At 43.7% G+C, this 15,394-nt stretch overlaps 1 protein-coding gene across 1 annotated transcript in view; it reads left to right on the top strand.

Moving 5' to 3' along the window:
* Positions 1-1,541: 1,541 nt before the first annotated feature.
* The window catches only part of LOC141947543 (uncharacterized), a 31,362-nt gene continuing 17,509 nt past the window's right edge, over positions 1,542-15,394 (top strand). Inside the window, exons 1-6 of the mRNA XM_074878712.1 lie at positions 1,542-1,584; positions 2,356-2,554; positions 4,112-4,245; positions 5,201-5,433; positions 12,529-12,765; positions 14,215-14,296. Of these exons, the coding sequence (XP_074734813.1) occupies positions 1,542-1,584; positions 2,356-2,554; positions 4,112-4,245; positions 5,201-5,433; positions 12,529-12,765; positions 14,215-14,296 (928 nt within the window). The remainder of the gene's footprint in view (positions 1,585-2,355; positions 2,555-4,111; positions 4,246-5,200; positions 5,434-12,528; positions 12,766-14,214; positions 14,297-15,394) is intronic.

Below are 15,394 nucleotides of genomic sequence, written 5' to 3' on the forward strand. Positions count from 1 at the left end.
ACTGCTGAAAGAGATCTAGCCACCCCTGATGGCAAGAGATTGGCATGAGATGTAAATCAGGGGCTGCTATAGCTAGCCTGAATCTGCCTTCCTCATGCGTCAGGCTGAGCTACTGCCACGAGCATGGTGCTGTTTAGATGATCTCTAAGTCTGGTCCAGGTTGGCAATTCCTGTGCAAAATGCATATATATTTTATGCTCTTTGTCTGCTTTCATATATTTTTGTAATTTGAATAATGAAAGTTGGTAAAGATGTCTCAAAAACCAACAGAGTTGTCATCTTAGTAGCAACAGAAAGCTGAGAACCACTGCTCTGAGAAACAGACCTTTTGAACAGGTTTAGACCTTTCCCTGTTCCCAAAGACATGAGCTTATTCATACAATGCCCCTTGGTACCAGGGGAAGGAGCGGTCCCTGGCAACTGGAAGCCCTGGTGCTCTTTTGGAGATGGGATCACCTGCTGTACCTCCATTCATATTGCTGTGCTGGGGGGGTTGTGGAAAGAAACAGTCATAGTGGTCACGTCCACAATGAGGAGACTTGACTCTTCTCTCATCCTGCTTTGAGGATATGTAGTTGCTCACTGTATCCATCTCAGATTTATCCCTTGAAATGCTCAGACAGAGAAGACATTAAAAAAACAAACACCCTCCTGTCATGCTACCACTTGGCTAGAAACTGACACCAGGCCACCACCAAGGCTGGTTTAGAACACCCATAAAACCCAGTCTTTGGGGAATATATCCAGGGTGGCATTTTAAGTAGATAGGAAAAATGTGGAGAACAGACCTCCACTTTGTGGTCTGATCCTTTAATGATCTGATTAAAAGCTATTCCTAAAATATGCTGTTGCATTTGCCTTCATACAGCCTTCCTCAACAGTGGGCTATGGGGGAGTTACCGATATGAGGTGATAATCTGACGTCCTAGAAGCTCTGCCCTCAGGCCATGGAGCAGCTGGATGCCTTCTACAGTGTCCAAGAGCCCACCAGAAACCTGTCCTGGGATAGGGACATGGTGTGTGCAGCAACAGCAGTTCAAGTGGACAGGGCTTTGCCCCACAGCTGCTGGACTGGTCCGGACCAGTTCTCCAGAGGAAATGTGTCCTCTTTTCACCCGCTTCACTTAGTTGTCTGCAGCTTTTCTATCATAAGGAATAAAATTGTGCCAGGGGCAATCTGCTCCACAGATTACTCACAGCCTACCTGCCCTGTGTCTCTCAAACCTGGTCTCACCTGTGCTTTCATAACCCAGCACGTGCTCCTACACTTTAGGAGTGGGGAAGTTTTTCTGAATCATGTTTCACTCTGTGGGGCCATTGCTCACTGAGGTTCATGGTTGCGTTGCTGCCATATGGGTTTTCTGGGGTCTCAGGGCAAGTACAGTGCCATGGGCAGTATTCCTTTTGCCCCCAAGGCAGGGTGATCTTGATCCTGGAGATGTTTCCACAGCCTTTGAAATACTGACATGTTATTGTATTGTGCATAACTGTTTCTCTTTACCTGAATAGTCTGCTTTTGGCAGGGTCTGGATTGTGAAAAGATGCCGGGAGATTTGCCATGTGGTGTTGATGGGTTCAAGCATAGTCAGTTTTTGTGACCTGAGAAACAGAAAGTTCAGGATAGTGCATCATCACTGCAAGCTGTTGTGGCAGGTTGAAGGCAGAAGAAGGGTTAGGAGGTTGCGTTCCTGCCAGGGTGATTGCTACATTACCTGCTTAAAATCATTAGTTGAAGAGTATCTTTGATTTTATGCCATCATGGATTTGGCACAATAATTTTTTGTTTCAGTGTTTGTCAGTCTGGCTGCAGTAGGACAAGTGTAATTGTATTTTAGGCATGAGCATCACGGTTTGCTCTGCAGACTCTGTGTGCAGCAGCCTCCATGGCACAGACATGTGTCATGGGTACCTGTGCACCCCATTGACACGCAGGTAGTGGAGATCCTCCTTTTTACAAAGCTAGACCCAGTGCCTGCCTGGCCTGGCCTGAGAGGAACTGCCTGGTTTTGCAAGAGCGGTTTGAGAAGCACTCTGTTTTCTCCAGGGAAAAAGCTAGCTAGAGGAGTGGGTTTCATATGCAGTTGTTTGGTGTTTAGTATTTGTCTCAGGCCTTCAAAAGTGAAAATTCACATTTTTGAAATATTTTTATCTTTTTCCTCTCAGAAAAAGATCAGCTGTAAGGGGAAAAAAGGCAGAATGCATGTGACAAAAATGAATTAGAAGTATATTTTTTCAGTTTGGAAAGGTTTCCATGATTGTTTTCATAGTCCTTAAAAAACCTGTATTTTGTGTGAAAAAAAACCCCCACAAAACACTTATTTGCAATCTAGATTTCTCTTCTGCTGATTTGAGCAGTTACAAAATCATTGTTCTTCCTTTTGTTTTCCATTTCAGAAACCCCAGCCGGACTCATTGCTGAGAACCTTCTCAAAGCCAAAGAAATAGCCCTCAATGACTCTCGTGTTCCTGAACAGCTCAAGAATTACTTACAAAAAGCTCTTGATGTTGCTCTTGGACTCGACCCTTACCTGGATGCAATGGCAACTTCAAACAGGTGTGGATACTCCTCTGTATCCTTGTGCTTTTTTCTGTGATTGTACAAATATGTTCTTAGATTTCTGTTCAGAATATGCCATAAATGTGGGGGGCAGTGGAAGGAAGAAGAACGAGAGTTAACTGCACCCAAATATATAGCAAAGTGTGCATGGATGTGTGTGTGTCTGTGTGTGCCTATGGCCTTGAGGAGAGGAGGTGAGAACAAAAAGTCCTAACTCTAAGTTTTGGAAGTTATTCTACCAATTGACTATTGACTATGGCAATGTCTGAGTTGGACCATATCCTGTGAAAAATCAGCAAGCCAGCCTCCACACAGTGCCCGCTGAAAGGCTCAGAGAATCAGCCCCTGGAGCAAATTGGTGCTGGGATAAATAAAGAATGAAGAAAACCTGCACCTCTGGATCCACCCTATAATAACAGCCTTTATATGCAGCTTTTATCTCCAAGCACTTAACAAACATTAATTAATCTGCTAACTAAATTACTCTAGTAACTAAACTAATTAATTAAACTAATTTAAGGTATCATTAATTCAGAAGTCCAACTGATACCCTCATTATTCTTTTTTGAGCTACAGTATATTACCCAGCCATGTGGGGTCTGCTAAACAATTCCCATTTATCAGTGTACATTTTGATATGTGGAAAAAGCCAGTTCTGTCTAAAATTGACAATGTGTAAACTGTTCCAGGCTGTGGATTACAGGAACGCTGAGCGTTTGTTCTGTTGCTGAAATAATAGCTGATAGTTGTTTGACTTACGCTTGCTGTACGATAATAGCTATACATTATCTTATTAAAGTTGTTAAAGCATTTGTGAGGGGCAGAAAAGAGGTTATATGAAATGTTCTACTCTTTAAGTCTTGGATTATCTGAGTGTGGCTGACACGGGTTATGAATTCTTTCTCATTTTACTGACGAGTAGGGGGGGGAGCTGGGAAAAAAAAGAGAAAAGCTGAAATGGCTCTAAATTCTGGCCCGCAGAAGTATCACCAGCCATTCCTGGTGGTTACTTTCTTCAGACAGGGTAATATAATCTGTCTGGAGGCTATGGGCTTCTTCCAGTCATCTATTGCCTTCTCTTTGTAATAGGTAGCATCTCACTTCATCCAGAGATGTTGTCACAGGCCTGGTTTCTGTGAAATAGCATCTGGAGATACCCTGCTTTTCTCAGCATTTTGTGAGGAAAACCATTTTTTTCCCGTCTTACAAAAAATTTTAGATTTTCATCTACATAGATAGACACCTGTCTGGGACCAACTGGAAATGGGAAAGATTTGGGGTTGAACAGTGGGGAACGCTTTCCTTTGGTCCCACAACCCCTTCTACCCAAGCCCCTATGGCTGGAGTGGCTGCCAGCACCAAGATGGGCCTATTGCCAAGTCAGGTCCCCTTAGGACTGTAATCTAGGGATATTTGTAATGCTTTCTGGGCTAATTTTTCACGCTCATGCACATATGGACCTTTTCTAGGAGTTCCCTCTTGGTTGCTGCTTTATATGCAGGATGCTCAGAATTTGATTGTTATTAAAATGTTGAAATTTATTTCTTTTTCCAGAAAAGCTTCACCTGATCACAGCCCAGGGGATGCTGAAGGAACTGAAACCAGAGTTAGACTGCAGGAAGAACGCGCTTCTCACTCTTTGAATGGCAAGTTGGTCATCCAAGAGTATAAAATTACACCAGATTGGTGTAAAGGTTATCACTGAAGTGTCCCTACTCCATCTTGAGCAGGGAAAAGATGAATGCCATGGAAAAGTACAGAAAATGTGGAAAATTACTCAGAAAAATAAGAACTTTCTGTAGGCTTTGATCTTCCTTTTTCATGAATTTTCCCTGGCCCTCACCTGCCGTGTCCTTGTGCCCACACACACGCTTGTGAGGGCTTTAATTCATGGTGCCAGCCCTATCCCTTAGTGAGCAGCAAGGAGGTCCTTGTCCTCACTGGAAGGGGAAGGAAGGGAAAAATCATGTTGGCTTGGCTTTGGTGGTGTCTGATAGGGGTTTACATGCTTTTGCTGTAGAGGTGGCCTGTGGCCAAGCACTGTACCTTTTCAAGCAGCAATACCCAGGCTTGTATCCCCTTATAAAGCCTATTACACTAAATCTATTCCCAGATTCATTCTTCCCAGATGTTCCCATCTTTTGAGTAATATATCATCACAGTGAAGTACTCTTATAATGTATTACACTAATACATTGTTCGAAGGACACCACTGATGATAAATTTCTTAAATGATGGTGCTGTCTAGGGATAATGACTCTAAGAGCAAATGCAAGGTAATGTAGTGATTTTTTTTTAACCGGGTTCCAGAAAGAATATGGAGACATCTTAAAGCCATTTTCATATGGGGGGAATGTTAAAATATGCAATATTTCAAGCACTATTTAACAAGCACTTGAACAATAGCAGCATTGATGATAAAGGTTCTACATTTAAAACCAGTCCCTTTATTCTGTTGTCTTTTAGCTGCATTTTAGATGAAATTTTGTCAGATTCTGTTGTTAAACCCTTATCTGAAAGTGTTTTAAGACTAGATTTTTTTTCCTAATGATCACTTAAAAGCTACATCTAATTTTCATTGTGAACAGGGTACAGGTTTTTCTATGGTTTTATTTTTAAATTTTCATTCTTGTCTTTCAACAGGCCAAATTTTTAGAATGTTTGTTCATATGATCAGAGCCAGGAAGATTTTATTAATTGGCAAGCTTAAAGGTTACAGTATCCTTGCTATTGCAGAAGAATTGCCAGATGATGGCAAAATCTTTGCATGTGCAGAAGCACCCTATCTCGGAGTGAACAGCCAAGAAGCATTTGATTATTCTTCAGATGGTAAAAAGATAAGCATGCGAGTGGGACCAATGGCAGACACTTTGGAGGTAAAGTCCGTTGGAAGGGGAGTTTGGGAGCTCTTGTGCAGAGCAGATTAAAGAGTTTTGGGCAGATCGTATTTCTCGCCCACAAAATGCTGAACAGTGACCCTAGTTTGCTTGCAAATATGTGAGCACACTCTTGCATTGGAGTTATTTCTTATTCATGACAATGTGTGATGGGACAGCTCTGTCACACAAGTTTTTTTTCCTTTTTAACTAAAATACTGCAGCTTTTTGATCGGAGGACTCACAAGCTCTAAATGTAGATCGATAGGCTTCAATGGCAGAGTTTTACTTGACATGGGTGGGCTTTGTTTCAGGGTCTCTAATTCCAAATACAGCAAGCTGGAAGAGCATATCTCTGCCCTCCCGAGCCAGCTCTTGAGAAGGACAGCTTGCTCCCACTGTTCAGAACTGGGAAAGTCTTGAAGAAGTTTGTACTTCAACCACAACCTCTTGCTGTCTTCTACCACTGAAAACACTGTAGGCAGTTGGACCTCAAGTTTCTCACTTCCAGAGCAATGTGATAAGCTTTAGACAAGCAAATGCGTTAGCTATATTTGTTTCATTCTGACTAGTGACTTTGTCCCAAGAAAGAGAAAAGCTTATGACTGCCAGCAGCTAGAGGAGTCTCACGTTTAATTCCAGTTTATGGATCTCCAGGATGTTGCAGGTCCAGCATGCTAACAGGTGGTGCCTATACCAGGTTCATTAAATATATAGCCTTTCTATTATTAATGCAAATCAATTTGATCTGATTCCATTTTCAATCTGGATGTGTCATTGTGAGCTTGACTGTAACTTTATTTGCATTAACGGGTACCATATTTATTTCTAAAATGAAATGGCCAGGAGCTTTCTGACCTCTGGCTTTCATGACCTCCAAGTTTGATAAGAAAGAGACAAAGAGCTTTGCCAAGTATATGAATAAACGAAATGTTACAGATCACCTGCAACGTGCAGCATTTAAAATCCCAGTTTCCTGCAGTGAGTGTGAAATTAATTGAATTGCTGTTGCTCTCTAGTGCCCATTCTGTGCAACTGACTTACTGTGACTGAATTAAAATATCTAGAGGCAGGCAGAGTACATGCTGTGTAGAGATTAAAGAAGGGAGCAAAGACATGAAAATTAAATCCTTAAAACAGAATGTTGCAATTGATTTTATATCCTCCGATTGCAACGGGAAGGCACATCCTGACCCCAGTTCAGCAGGTACTCAGGGCTTCAAATAGCTCTTGGAGCTGATGGGAACAGAGATGTTCCTGTTTGGCAGGAGAGATCGCAGCAATGGGGACACCTCTCTATGCAGGATTTCTGCACTGGGCTCTGAACTTTTGTTGCTCAACCTGGCAGATACTTTGTCACTGGTATCAGGACAATCAGGATTGTCCTACAGGTCTTAATCCACAGTGGCTGTAAATGATGAAGCAACGCATCTGGTTGCCTCTCTGGTGCCTTTGCATTTTGGGCTCATTGAGGTTTGCCTGGCTGGAGTGCGGCAGCCATGTGGGAACACACCTGGATGCGTGGAAGAGGCTCAGGCTGCAGACAGCATGCTGCATTTTCCCTCCTAGAGAAGACCAATTTAGGTTGGAGACCAGGCAGGCTTCCTTCATTGCCACGCAGTCCTGCTGAGAGGCAGGAGGACCAGGCAGTCACAGGCAGGAGATGGGCGGGGAATGGCACAGCTGAGCTCTCCCAGCTCAGCTTCATGGGGAAGGTGGAGAACAACAGTGTTCCTGTCCCCCACCTTCTGCAGAGAAGCTGGTTTAGAGCAGAGCTGGCTAACACCTGCTGAAAAACGTGGTGAGATTCAGGAGAGCTGGAACAAGCTCTGTCAAGAATTGTCTTTATTGTCTATGGTGTCTGCAGCCCTGTGTTTCATTCTTGTCGCTCTAGAGAAATTAGAGGGCAGACATGGTTAGCCACCACTTGCTCTTTGGAGGTGTCTGCTGCAGCTTTCTTGCTGTGGTGACTATGGCTGGATTTTTCTTCTAAGCTGAGTGCAGTAGGGCAGGATTTCTGCTTATCTGCTGCTCCTCAAACTTTGGGGCAGTGCAAGCTCCTGGGAGCAGAGGATTTGCCTCACTGCACTGGCTCTTTCAACAAAAAAAATGTCATATGATAGACAAATAACACTACCTGGCAGGGAAGGCCTTTTCTGCTGCATGAAGTTATGATTCAAGAAGTCCAAACTGCCAGAAGGTATACGATGTGCTCTCACTTCTGGTGTAGAACTAGCCCACCCAAGAGTTGAGTCCATCCTAGCCTCAGGTAGAGGGTACCATCCAAGTGCTGCAGGATGTGTCCAGTGCTGCATCCACATCTGCTGTCGATGCCCTTTACAAGGAAAGATGACAGATGTTGCAGCAGTTGCCACAAGGATGCGACACATCTGTGCCAGCGTGCCTCAGACAGCCAGGCCTTTGCAGCACCCACGTGGCTCTGGCTCTTCCACCTACAACCATGGCTCATCAGGGCTGTGAGCAAGTGCAAAGGCAGCACATCAGTCCATCGTGGCACCTTGACCAGGCTTTCTGAAGCCCCCATTGGTGGGGTTGGCCAATTTCCCTATCTCTTGTTCCAGATCACAGCCAGCTGCAAAACATCTGGGATTTTGAGTTGTCAAAGGATGCTAAATACCAGACAGGAGCCAGGTACACAGTGGGGTTCATTTGGTACCTGAGGACATGATGGAAAAAATCCACCTTTCCCACATGTGAGGGACAGACACTGCCAAGCTAGGTTAGGTCTCCACCAAAGCATGTAGCTCACATACACCATGGTACAAACCTCTGAGCCCAATCACCTCAGTAATTTTTACATATTTTGAAATGTGGACTGAGGGGAAGCCTTTCCTTGGGTTCAGTCTCTGATACAGGTGCTTTCAGTGGAAATTAGCTACCTCTTCAACATGTACTGGGCCAGCATTTAAAAACCTTTCCTGACAAGCTCCTTAGGTCTAAACTCTGTTGTGCTGAGCCTGAATAATGTTCCTTGCCATGCATCAGCTGTGAGCAAGAGGCCTGATCCTGCACAAAGAGCTTCCTTTAATTCCCAGTGGACTTTTGGTTGAACAATGGATGCAGGATTGAGTCCGGAGGGAATGCAAACTACCAGGAAATTATTCCCCTCCATGATTTTGATCCTTCCATTTTAAAATTGAAAATGCAACACAGAAAATAACACGATGTTTGCAGCAGATTCTGCTGATTGCAGGGCATTGTGTAAGCATGTCGGGGTTTTCTTTTTTCTTTTTTCCCTCCTTTTACCAGACAGAATAGGTGAAGAGGTTGAGCTGCAGATCTCATTTCTCCTGTTTTGCTGCTTGTGAAGTCTGCCAACAGAATCCACCTTGACAAAGTCAAGGACTCTGCGTTTAATGTTGAACTGAGTGAATAAATTATGCATGAAATTGTGTCGGAGTCTCTAGTGTGCAGAATTGCTCCTTTTGATATGAAAGGTTAATTCAGAAAGGAGTCCAAAATAGCTGGAAATTGTGGGGATAAGTGGATAGTATTCACTGTTGTGAGCTGTTATTACTAGAAATTGCATTCCCTCTCTAGCTTCCCTAGAGATTTAGCTTTGCCGGTGAATATAAACTGTACTCAATAGAATAGCATTTAGGAGTAACAAGAGTGTATGTCCACATACAGTAAAATATTCTAATGGTGTTTTAAAAGGAAGCTGTACTTTTTCATGTATTCTGTGTACCCTAAGGATGGATTGCTATTACATTTAGGTCAAGAACAAGGCATAGGGAAGGTAATAAGTTTTGAGTACATCTTTATTACAAATATGCTGACTGTATGATCCGTATCAAAGGAACTGGACAGTCATTTTTTTCTGATTAAGTTTGTATGTACCTTATGAGAGAGTGTTGTCCCTGATCAGGACTCCAATCAGATTTTCTCTGAGCTTTGACAGAAGATTCATTCATGTTTTTAAACGGGATGTCCTCTCCCCAATCTTTTCCTGTATCCATCAAGAGTGCTGCTGTGCCCTTTCTCATGCTTGCTTTTGGTGCACCTTCTCTATGGAATGCAGTGCTACAAGTTTTTTTCTTTTTTTAATCCAATAGGAAATTAATGACTCACTGTAAGCAAAAGCATTAATTTTAGCCAAGTTTGCTCTGAAGTAAGACACTTCTTGTTGCCATCTGTTACCGTCTATGATGCCTCTGTAGCAAGGAGCAGGGATTGCACTGTAAACATTCAGGAAATTAGTTTCAGCGGGATATTTTGCAGGCAGATTATTTCCTTCTGGATCTCAGCTTTCCTCACAGTTGGAGATGTTTGGGCTCTGCCTCTCTCCTAGCAAAGGACAAAGGCATCTCCAGCGTGCTGTGGGTCCCAGGCAGGGCCTGGTCCAGTCTGCTCTGTGAAGACAAGGGTGGTCAATCCCTCCTCTTAAACCCCCTCATCCATTTGGAGAGGGACAGCAGTGAGTTCCCCTCTCTGTCACTGCACTGATATTTCCAGGGCTTAACTCTACAGTCAGAGCTACCAGCAGAGCAGCTTTTTTTCTTGCCGGGTGTCTTGGTTCAGCAGTGGGTGCTGGCAGTGAAGAAACCCTCTCCAGTGTGGTACCCTGGCCATGGTGACCACCTGTCTGGGTGACCTGTGCTCTGCTAGCCACAGAGCTCTAGGAAATGGAGCACTTTCCTGTTCCTGTGGCTGTTATCCTCTTGTGTAGAGGCTGCTCTAGAGGCAAAGCTGGTTCAAGGAATTTCATGGATTCCCCTTATAGGCCTGGAGCTGTTTCCAGCTAAATACGGAAAACCCAACAGCTATCTTGAAGCTGTGGAAGCAAGAAGCTCAAATGATGGCAGAGTCACAGTACAAACTCCAGGGCAGTGATTCAGGCATTTCCACATAGGTGTCTAGTGCTACATATCTAGAAGAAATGAAAGGTGCCGAAGTGACCTTCACGGCTGGCCATTCAGGGCTTGATGAACTGTCAGAAGAGAAATGCCTTCCAAACGGTGGCCTTGCACACCCAGGCAGTGCAAGGACAAGACAGGCATGTGCTGGATACACATACAACACAGGCACCCTCCTGGGATGAAAGCTGTGAAGTTAAAAGGTGGTTTATCTGTATCAGAAGATAGATAAGAAGGAGATAAGCTGTCAGCAGGTAGAGAGTACAGAAAGAAGGCTGAAATGAGAAGTCCAGCTAATATCCAAAAAGCTACACAACTCCATATGGACCTAATGAAGTCAGTGCATAAAAGTGAGATTCTTTTTCATTAGGGAGCCATACCACGGAGCAGTAGTAACATATGTTCAGAGATGGCCACATCTGCTTCTGAATGTCTGCCCCCCACCTTCTCCACCCGGGAAGGTTACAAGTCAGAAAGTAGTGATAAGTCATGATAATTACTTGAATTTGGCTTTGGCTCTTCTCTCTGGGGAATGAGACCTCTAATCTCTCTTCCTGATGGACTCCTCCTCCCAGCTTTCATCTTCTGACCCTTCCCGAAGTATCTACATTGGACAGACTGACTGAGTTGCAACCTGATATAAGATGCTCTTCCACAGCAGCAAAAATGTTCCTGCTGCTTTCCCCCAATACAGCTCAAGAGGCAACCAGGGCAAAATTTTCTTACTGGTCATGAAATGAAAAGATGAATCCCAGGAAATCAGATGTCCCAGTTTCTGCTACATTTATTATAAAGCAGCCTTAAGGTCTTCTTTCATTATTGTGTAGTATCAAAAGGTGTCCTAAATGTGGACTTATGAATGCTTTTGGCAGAGCTTCTGTGCTATCAAGCATCTGCAGTTAAGTGTGACTATCCAGGCTCTCAGGCAGGCTTAGTTTCTTAACCACTAACAAGCTCACAATGACACCAGTTTGCACAATAGAGTAATTCAGAGCTTCAATGATCCACTTCCCGCTATTTCCTCATCTGAATGATGCACTCCCTGCTTCAGAAAGGCTCCTGAAATCTCTGTTTGGGAGCCATCAACCTCACTCTTGAAAACAAATTAGTTTTTCACATTCTGTTGCCATTTGTTATTGATGCTTTCTCTCGTACATCTCAGGGGATCGCTCATCACTCATTGTGCACAATGTCTCCAAACACAAAAGGGAAATCTGGATGCAAGAAGTACTGTTAAAAGTTGTGGTAGAAACAGTGAGTTCTGGAAAACATAATTGTTTCTCTTTTCACTCAAAATGCCAAGACTTGAAAGCATTTCTGCTTGCCGAGATAGGTGGATGAGCCGTTGTTTCATTGCAATGCACACAGATGCAGTTAAATAGTCCCAGATGGAATCTGAAATATTCCATAGCAGCCTCTTGGGCAGCGAGTGCATTAACTGCCACAGGAGAAGGCTGTAAAGGCTCCCATCTGGTCATCCATCAACACTTTTATACATTATCATCAGCAGCCTGCTTGGAGGGAAGGTGTGCCACATTTCTGAAAATCCAATTAGATGATAGCAGCCAGTTCTCTTTTATCCTCTCTGTTGCTGAGCCATCCAAAGCATTTTTTTAGATTAAAGAAACATCATTTTCCTTCATAGGAGCTGTGCTGCTTTATCTCTATCATGACCTGTTCTTTTATGTGCTTTACAATTCTATTATTAATTGGGATTTCAACCATTTTCTGCTACTGAAGTGGGACTCACTAGTTTGCAATTCCCAGGATCAGCCTTATGCCTCTTTTTCCCAAACTAATATAATTGCCACTCTTCAATTTGTTGATGGTAACTCTTTTGAGAAGAGATAACTTATTGCAGCGCCTCAGCCACAGGGTCTGATGCCAGTCCTCTACCTTACCCTGATGGATTGATTCGCTTTGACTCTAGAAATGCAAATGTTTCTGCTGTGACTCTCAACCACAAGGTGGGATGAGCTATCCTCTTTTATATCCTGATTTTCTTTGAGAAGTTCAGAGTTTTGGGCACCAGCAGTGCTGAAAAATTGTTTGCAAAGCATGGAATACTCCCGAGATCTCCAGAAGTAATTCTAGCAATGTTACCTTAAAAGAACGGGGTTCCCTCTGGTTTGGGTTTTATATAAAGGAGATTTTAATGGCAAGACTTTAAATTTTCAGGTAAATAATTAGTGTTTTCTCCAACATAATTTTTTTCCAGGCATTACATGCTGAGGATGAGCACTTTGATATAGTCTTTATTGATGCTGATCAAAGGAACGCTGTTAACTACTACAGCTTTGTCATGGATAACCACTTGCTGAGAATGGATGCAGTGATCTGTGTAGAGAATACACTCATGAAAGGACAAGTCTACCTGGAGAACATATCTGATGAAAATGTACTAGCTGTCAGAAAATTAAATACAGTGATTAATTCAGATCCTCGTGTTGAGCAGGTGAGTGCAATGCAATTGGTTAAGGTGCCTGTGGTACTGTATCTATGGATTCTGCAAAGTACTCTTTAAAATGTTTCTTTTGTTGGTGCCATTATCCAGAGGACCTAAAATGAACTCAAATTTTATTATAATTCACCTCACTTGAGCTCTATGTATGAGTTTCTATATTCAGAAACGGTCCCTACTGTCTGTCTACATCATATAGAGTGTTAAAGGCAAGATAAAAGTGGAGCACTTAAGGGTGAATAATCAGCTCTGCAGTACAACCAAGAAACTGCTGCTCTGCTTTAAAGGCTCTGGAGGCTGTAGGGCACCACCAGCACAACAGGAGTCAACAAAGTCCTACTCCAGCAGGAGAAAAAGAAAGACGTAATAGGATGCATAAACAATATGCTGTGGTTTTAGAGGAAAATTAGACACATATCCTCCAGGGCTTTAAAAGCTGGCATGAATGATGCTACTGCAGGGCAGCAGCCACCAGCCTGCAAAGCTTGCTCTCATGCCGTGACTGCACCGGGGTGGCAGAGGGGCTGCTATGGCTGGGGGGAGGCACCGAGGATGGCCGGATCTCTGCCTGCCCTTCTACGCTGTAAGGCTGGTCCCATGGTGGGAGAAGTGAGGGCTGCCACTCCCCTCCCAACACCTCCTCCCACACCCCCTTGCCATAGCTCTCCACAGCATAGGGGTGTCAGGGTCACGCCCAGAGGGTTTTGGAGTGCATCTCATAGGCTTAAGGTCCTTGTCTATCTGCAGGTCAGACAGCCTCTAGAGGTGCCTCCTGTGATTTTGCATTTATTCTATCATCAAGACAACTATCAGCTAATATACCAAGAGCAACAGCTTTTCTTTGCAGAAGAGGGAAAGATTAATGACAATTTTCCATCCCCTGAATCTTACTGTTAGCCATACAATGTGTGTAAATAGCATGTTGTTTCCGTAACTAATGTTCTAATAGTTTAATATTGTTGTTGAATCTCCAATGCTGAGTGCAGCTTTCACTAAAGTGTGATAGTATCAAGAAGGTAGGTGGGAAAACCCACTGACATTCATCTATGGGTGCAGGACAGATGTTCTAGCAAATACTGAAGAACAGCAAGGTTGCTATTATGGTGCTGAACTCCAAGAATAAGACTGGAATATCCTCATGACAGCATTAGCCAAGCAGTGGAAACCCAGAAACCTCAGCAGCTGGCACTAATTTAGAAAACAGAGAGACAAAATCGCATTTTTTTCCTGGCATTTGTGGAAGCTGAGAGTTTGGAAGAGGAATGTGAGCAAATACAAATGCCTGACATATTTGTGTTAGAAGGAATTTCAGCTAAAGAATAGGAGTAGGAGAAAAGCTACTGTGGCCTAAGGAAGGAAGGACTATCCTTCATAAGAGTGGAATTTGGGTGATAGAAAGCCAGGTGCAAATCAGTTGAGAACTGTGTGTGTATGTATTTGCAGATAATTTTACCTGTGCAGAGTGGGCTGAGCATCATTCGAAGGAGCCTTGCACCTCCAGATGCGGTGATTGAATCCAAGGTGTGTATTTCCTCTGTGGGAGCACTTCTGGGAAAATTTTGACTCTGCTGAGGACAGTGACAAAATAATTTCCAGGGGTTTGGTGGAGAGAGCCCAAACTTGCGATCTGTCGTGCTGTGGTTCTGTGCAGCACAGATTTACCAGCTTAGGGCTTGGCACATATTAGCCTCACTAGTCCAGGGTTACGCTAAACCTATTAAATGCTGATTCTTTGCGAAGTCTTCTGGATCAGCCACGCTGGTGTTGTGATAAATCCGCGGAGCGGCTGGCATGCTGTTCGCCGGGTGACTGTGCCCAGTGCTCTCTGGTCCTTCCCGTGCAGGGGAGTGTGAGCAGATGGAGCCGGGGCCCAGCCGTAATGAACCAATGCAATATTTCTGAGGTAGCTCTTTTTTTGCCCAAATGCAGCACATGATGCTCTCCTGTGGTTTCTGAGCTGAATATTTTCATGGCCTTAGATTTTGCTTGTCCTGTGGAAAAGATGGTGCTTTTATCTTTTGCCATTTTATGTAGTGGGCATCATCCAGCATCATGAAATTCCCATCTGGAATCATAATGGCCTAACTCAGTAAATCCAGACCCAAGCATCCTCATTGTTTTGCATTTTCTGAGTGCTCCTAAAGCTACACCCACTGGTAATTCCTGGCATTTCAAACTCAGTGTCTTAAACATCTTGTATTTTCCATTTTGATTCCAGTCAGGGGGAAATGATGTATGGCAGCTGATCAGATGACAGCTTGGTTTAAGTTATTGGCTGATATCTTTATTTGCGCACCAGCCTTGTTGAAGATATTTTGATTGCACTCTACTTGAGCCAAATCCTGCCTTTGGAAACTTGTTCTTAGCCTCCATGCTTCCCTGGAGCCAGCTGAGCCTGAGGGCAGGATTGGGCCCTGAGGGTGAAATAACTGGAAGACTTAATCAGTCATCTTCTAAGACACTGTACCTGACCCATCTCCCATAGGAAGCTGGATCAGGAAATAATATATCCTACTCTCATGTAAGTGGAGAGGTTGGTGCATCTCCCCAAACTGCAGCCCTTCTGCTCCATTGTCTTGCACCTTAGTGCTCCTATTGAAACTAGTATCTGTAGGGATAAGGG

The sequence above is a fragment of the Strix uralensis genome, chromosome 10 (assembly GCF_047716275.1).
Source record: "Strix uralensis isolate ZFMK-TIS-50842 chromosome 10, bStrUra1, whole genome shotgun sequence".
Taxonomy (NCBI): Eukaryota; Metazoa; Chordata; class Aves; order Strigiformes; family Strigidae; genus Strix; species Strix uralensis.